At 35.0% G+C, this 6,454-nt stretch overlaps 1 protein-coding gene across 2 annotated transcripts; it reads right to left on the reverse strand.

The window, feature by feature from the left end:
• Positions 1 to 4,667: 4,667 nt before the first annotated feature.
• On the reverse strand, positions 4,668 to 6,236 carry LOC118734656. Of its 2 annotated transcripts, none has more exons than XM_036464362.1 (4): positions 6,060 to 6,236; positions 5,816 to 5,865; positions 5,655 to 5,744; positions 4,668 to 5,568 (listed from the first exon to the last, which is right to left on the reverse strand). In XM_036464362.1, the coding sequence occupies exons 1-4, from the start codon at positions 6,186 to 6,188 to the stop codon at positions 5,049 to 5,051; spliced, it is 789 nt and encodes a 262-aa protein (XP_036320255.1). In that variant the 5' UTR covers positions 6,189 to 6,236; the 3' UTR covers positions 4,668 to 5,048. The 2 variants fall into 2 exon arrangements, with proteins under 2 accessions (XP_036320255.1, XP_036320256.1); XM_036464363.1 differs by having other exon boundaries at positions 4,668 to 5,550; positions 6,060 to 6,227.
• Positions 6,237 to 6,454: the final 218 nt, after the last annotated feature.

The raw sequence follows: 6,454 nt of genomic DNA on the forward strand, positions 1-6,454 counted from the left end.
TTTTTTTTGCATTGAGCTTTTTTCGACATACCTTAAATTACTTTATCAGATATGTACACACTAAAGTATTATTAAACTGTGTCCGTTAGATCTATTGTGCCCCCTTCATAGATTTCTTCAGAGTCTATTAGCCTTTCAAGTAAATTCCCACTTTATTCAGATGACAGTTCAGCATGCAGTGTCCTGCCAGAATTCCTATAATAATTCTTATGTTATACTTTGAAGAGCTCATACATTACTTAAACGTTTTAGGTTATATATTTCTAAAAGTGTTTAAAAATCTGTAGACCTGGTAGATTGTCTCAGCAGTGATTTCTTTGAGCCTCTTCCTCCAGAGCAGAGAGTGTTTCTTTTTCTATGCCACAGAAGTGCTCTAGGCCGATGAAATTGGTTATGATCCTACTCGATAGGTCAGACCAAGTATGCAGCTTGTCAAGGCTCTCTATCACCAGTTTAGTTGTAACCTCATGAGACTGAGGGCCTTATTAGCTACTTGTCCGTCAGTCAAGATGACAACGTTCTGATTCGTATGCGTATGTTTCAGCCTGGAAAATGGGCATTTGTGTATCCATAGACTCTGCGTATCCCAACCTCGGTCTAACTACACCTATCCCGCTAGCCTCTTCAATCAATGAGCCATCAGTCTACCGAGTTATCATGTTTTGGTTTATCTGATGTGTCTCGGATATTCTTGCTCAGCTCTTCTTATTACTGAGATCAGTTTTAAACCCCTTTATAAAGTTGAACTTCGGGTGCATGGTATTCCTCGGTATTGCAGTTACAGGGTACTCCTTCGTCGGAATATCGATCTTTCTACGGCCAAGAAATCCTTCTCCCCCGATATTGGTACCAATCATTTGTAGAGCACTTTTCGCCTGAGTTTGTATATGAATATGAAATCCCTTATTTAGATAAACTTTCATGCTTGATTTTATTACTGAGAAGAAACACACTAGAAATAATTTTGATCCCAGATAAGGTATGTATGTAGGTATATCAGTATGCATCTGCTTTAGCTTCAATTTCATTCATTTTTATACTTATTCATCCCTTCTGAAACTTCATCTAATTATTTATTACACCAAGGAATGCCAGTTACTGTTGAAATTCGGCGGATTTTCTAGTTTTTAAAAGGCTCCAAGGATTTGCTCATCTTCGTTTTAGTGGCTCTCTTCATATACCTATTCGTCTTCGTACTAGTTTTCGCATTCATTTTCGTATTCATTTTCATCCGCTGTCTTCGTATTCGTCTTCATATTAGTATTCGTATTACACTAGGTATTGATATTGATCATCATATTCTCCTTTGACTTCCTCGTCGTCTTCGTCTTCGGATTACCTTCATAGTCACATTTGTCTTCGTATTCGTCTTCGCATTCATCTTCATATTCACCTTCGTATTCTCGCCTTGATATTCGTTGTCGTTGGTTTCGCATTAGTCTTCGTATTCGTTTGTGCCCTGTTCTTCATATTCCTCTATGTTTTTTTTTTTGCCTATTCATATTTGTCCCCGTATTTGTTCTCGTATAGCATTCGTCTTAATATACGTCTGCATATTTCTCTTCGCATTCACCTTCGCGATCAAATTCGCCTTTGCATTCGTTCTAGTCTTCGTATTTGTTTCGTCCTTGCATTTTTGCGCGTATTCGTATTCGTTTCCTACTCATGTCCGAATCCTTCTTCGTATTCGTGTTCGTCTTAGTGGTCGTTTTGGTATTTGTATTTCGATGACTGAGTAGAAGATCGACCTATCTGGGCAGCCAGTTCGAAAACGCCCTATCTCAAAAAATTTTTCAACAACGCTTTATTTCAGAATTTGGTTGAAAAACGCCTTATCTCAGCTGCCGATGCAAAAACTCCCTATCTCAGCACGTTTTCAATGTATTGTCGTTTGAAATATCGCGTTTTTTAACAGAATTCTGAGATAGGGCGTTCTTTAAGGCAAAAGTGTGTTCGTTTGAGCGAAAGTGCTAAAATGTGAAATATTCGACATTTTTTTACAACAAACATATGGCAGCGTTTCGCACCTTTAGTTTCGCACAAACGCACAGCTGAAACCCTGACTGAAATGCAAATAGCGAGAAGACTGTGCTGTTCGTACATCGATTCGGCAATTAAAGCGACAGCGCGAACGAAGCGAACGAGCGCAACGAATATTTGATACCGCGCAGTGGATGAGCTGTTTGAAATTTCGCAGCCAAAGCAACTTTTGCGCAAAACAAAGCGCTCATTTTTGCCTTTCGCATTTTCGGATCAAAGAGTGAACTCTAATATTTTTGTTGTAAATAAATGGTACATAATAAAAACTAGTTTAAATTAATTAAGATTCGTCAAAAGTGAAAAAATGGCAAAAGTAAAAGTTAAACTTTATAAAACAATTGCACCAAAATTCCAAATTTTTTACAGAATTTTTATCCCATTCAATTTTGGCGCAAGCCCCAAGTGCCCAAGGTTCGCAGTTTTTGTCATTTCGAACACACTCAAAGCCATATATGTATATGTATGTACATATCAGAGAACAGCTTTGAGTATGATCGAGCCTTTTTGATCACACTCACTAAAAATCAAGCACAAGCGAACGCCACACTCGGCTACTATGTGTTCGATCGAGATGCATACCCGACAGCTGCTTTGGTTACGAACGAGTCTGTTCGATCACCCTCGATATAAATTGAGCACAAGCGAACACCACACTCGGACACCCGCAGCTAACCCGAAAATTTGTGTAACAATGAAACGGACACCCGAACATTGCGATAAAATGCAGGACAACAAAGAAATTTACGCTGAAGGTAACTGGCGCCAATATGTTCCCACAAAGCATACGAAAATGTTGTTGCTTTGTGCTTGTGCATACGCAATGAAAAAATTAGAAGCGAAGTAGACAAAAATGTTTTTGCATCTATTTCGTATAGTTTCGCGTGGAAAGCTGTGTGTGTATATATTAGAACACAGCCTAAAACTATGTAGGTACATAAGTACTTTTACAAAAAATAAATGTGCACCGAGTGTATAGGGCTTGGGCATTGCCGATCTACACACATTTATACCTAAATGGATGTAGGCGTCGTGATGCCGCATTTTGTATGAGCAAAAATATAAGAAATGGTTAAATGTACACTTAAACAAACTACCGAAAAATTCAACCTTCTCTTTACCCTCTACGCACAAAAACTAAGAACACCGCGATGAGGAGGCAACATTTTTTGTAGAAACAAAAACGTCATAAGCCCATCAAGAAAATTTTGTGCACACTCGGGTTGAAACTCGAACACCCGGGTATATTGAGCTGCAAAGCACCCGAACCCAATCAAGTATGTATGAAAAGCAATCGGGTGTTGTGGCCAACATGTTCGTCTTGAGCTCAGTCGATAACGAACAATACTTCTGCTCGTATACAGAGAACGATGCAAAACGGGTTTTGTTAGATGATCGAGTATACACGAAAATCATGCACCCGCTGCAGATGTCTGGTACATATGTACATTAGAATGCCTCACCTACGGTTGCCAGACGTACTGATTTTGTCAGTAGAGTACTGATTTATCAACTGTTGTACTGATTTTATTCATTTCTTCAATCAGTACGCTAATGTCCTGATTTTTCAAAATTTGTACCGATTTGTACTGAATTTCTAATTCAAACAAAATACTTTAGGATTTTCTTAAGGTTTTTATATAAGGTTGGAACTTCCTTAAACTGTACTGTAAAAAGTTAGAAGAAAATAATTTAATTATAATTGACATGTTTGAGATAATGTTTGATATACCCAAGAAATTAATACAATAAAAAGATCAATCGTTTTACGGGCATATCGCCGGGTCGTTACGTACCAATTGCGATAATAAGCTTAAATTATTTAAAAAGAAGGCTGGCGTTTTTTTGACATGTGTTGTTAGTTATCTCGAAAATAACTTTCAGTTTAATAACAACAAATCTGCCTATAACTTGCAATTATTTTTTCACAATTTTCTGACATTGTTAAATAGTTTTGCATGCCAGACATAGAGTTGGATACACTTTCAAGCGAATTCTTAGTCTTTCAAAATTTTTGCGTAGTTGAAAAAAATAATTTAAGCCATGAGGAAATATATGTAGATGAAATCCTTAAATAGTGGTACTTTTCTACAGTTTGAAAAAAATATGTAATTGAGTTTTTTTCAATACATACCACACTCAAACGAAGCAACTGGAAGGATTTTAATAGTTATAGTAGTTTTCTTCATGGCGAAAAGAAAGAAATCGGCTTCTACATAAAATTTTTTTAAGTGAACTTCAAATTAAAAGTAATTTTAAAAATGAAATGTTTAGAATTCTTTGAATATTTAAACACTGAAGATGGATTTGATCTCATTATTGCTATTCAAAAATCTCATAATTATAAAATAATTTATTGGCTTCTGTGTACAATGATGTGTACACTCATGTTAAAATGAATAACTTTTTTATTTTTTTATGAACTATATTTTATTTATATAACAAAATATTGTTAAAACAAGTTCTCTGGCATTTTAAAGTATTATCTGTTACTTAAATTCATAATTTTGCTTTGAATAAAAATGTACTGAAAAGTACTGATTTTTTAGCATGAAACAGACTAACGTACTGATTTTGCGCATACAAAATCTGGCAACCCTAGCCTCACCAAAAAAGTTGCAAGTTTTCCTACGGGATTATAAAATTGGTTATATTTGAAAACTTTCGCAAAACATTTCGAGAAAATATTAGGATTTACGTGAGCTGGACTAATCTCATTATTTTGATTTTGTTGGTAAAATGTGTAAACATTTGTATAAAAAAATCGATTTTTTGAGACATTTTAAAATCGACCCAACTCACATATGTATATCCTAATGTACATCTTTCGAAACTTTTTATACATTATACATCGTACATTATACATGTATGTAACATGCATACATTTGTATGAATAAATTAAATCAGTAAGTATTTATCGTCAAATAAGAGTCTGTAAATATTTAAGTACTATATTTATGAAGAAGCTAAATTTACGTAAATATATTTATGTGGCTTCACCACTTTTCGCCTTATGTTGTTTTCTTCAGTTGTGGAATCACATCCAATGTGGTTCTTCTCAAATATACTGTTACTGTAAAATAAGCCGATTTCAAAGCCAACATCGAATTCACGGCATTCGCATGCCTTGACACGGGTTCAAATATACGAAATCCATTGGTTTTATGCTGACCCAGCATTTTTACCATATTATCAGCACCAAATGCAACAGCTTCAAAATGATCATAAAAATTTTGTTCGCCACTTTTCTGAAAAACAAACAGCAACTCGCACAGATAACTTTCAGTTATGGCGCGTAATTTTTTAAAACCAATAAAATACTCCCCTTGTGGGTCACCAACACTATTTTCTATTGATTGCGTTGTGGTATTGTACAACAATTTGCTCTCAACATCGCGTTGAGCGATCAATAACCAATTGTCGCCGTATTCATTGCTTACGCATCGCACCGGGAAGGCAGTTGGCAAATTGGGCAGCTTTATAATGACTTCTCCGACTTGTTGATTGTCACAACTGAGAGCGTGGTTACCGCTTAATTTTGTAGTTATTAAGACATAAGCATATGTTAAATATTTTATAATGGAAATATATATTTCTAATTTTCAAAAGATACATACCCAAAGTACTTTGCGTTTGTTTTTAGATCATCCATAATGTTTTTTACTCTACGATTTATTGCCAACTGATTGTCCATCACTGCGCTTAAGCTATATTCAAAGTAGTAATATTTTCAAATTGTTAAATTTTCTTATACTTATTTTATATTAACTATACATACACGCTGCTTAGATTCCTCATTTCCGGTATATTGCAAGTTTGCTCTACTACCTATTGAAAAATTAAAAGTTGAGAAATGAACCAGCCTTTTAGGGGCCATTTCTCTAGTAGGTTTTAAATGCATCTGCTCTTTAAAGGGCAGATAAACTTTAAGACCGACTTGAGAAAAGGGTCCTAAGTCATTAATTGGCTTTAAATTTCATAATACTCTAAACATGTGTATGTATGTAAGTATGTATACGCACATCAACAACGCCAGTGCGCATAAATGGTCTTATATCTACATCTTGTGAGTTTATTTGTAGATAATTTTCAGGTGATGTTAATAAAACGCTCATTGCCATTAGGAATCTATCAATTGCTATTTGTTGCATTTTTAACAAAATTAAAGAGACCTAAGCATTTGATTTATACTCGTCAAATGCACCAAACTGACTGAATCGTATATGTAGATAATGCAAGCGATTCTCGCGCTAAAGATAACGTCAAACTTTTTAATCGCTGCTAAGAAAAGTTGTTAATCTATGTATATATAAATATGTATGCAAATATATACCCGTTTAATCAGGAAAAATATTGATTCAGGTGACCAGTGAAAGAAAACCAAACACTTAGTTAAGCGCGTATATTGTAAGCACAT

This window comes from Rhagoletis pomonella, unplaced genomic scaffold (genome assembly GCF_013731165.1).
Source record: "Rhagoletis pomonella isolate Grant_MI unplaced genomic scaffold, Rhpom_1.0 Rhpom_scaffold_00002, whole genome shotgun sequence".
In the NCBI taxonomy this organism is placed as follows: Eukaryota; Metazoa; Arthropoda; class Insecta; order Diptera; family Tephritidae; genus Rhagoletis; species Rhagoletis pomonella.

What these genes read in the sequence shown, in the direction of transcription:
- LOC118734656 (XM_036464362.1), bottom strand. Translation starts at nt 6,188, where the DNA reads ATGCAACAAATAGCAATTGATAGATTCCTAATGGCAATGAGCGTTTTA. An exon ending in TGCGCACTGGCGTTGTTGAT is followed by an intron (nt 5,866 to 6,059) that starts GTGCGTATACAT and finishes ATTTTTCAATAG; the next exon opens with GTAGTAGAGCAAACTTGCAA. An exon ending in ACAAACGCAAAGTACTTTGG is followed by an intron (nt 5,569 to 5,654) that starts GTATGTATCTTT and finishes TACAAAATTAAG; the next exon opens with CGGTAACCACGCTCTCAGTT.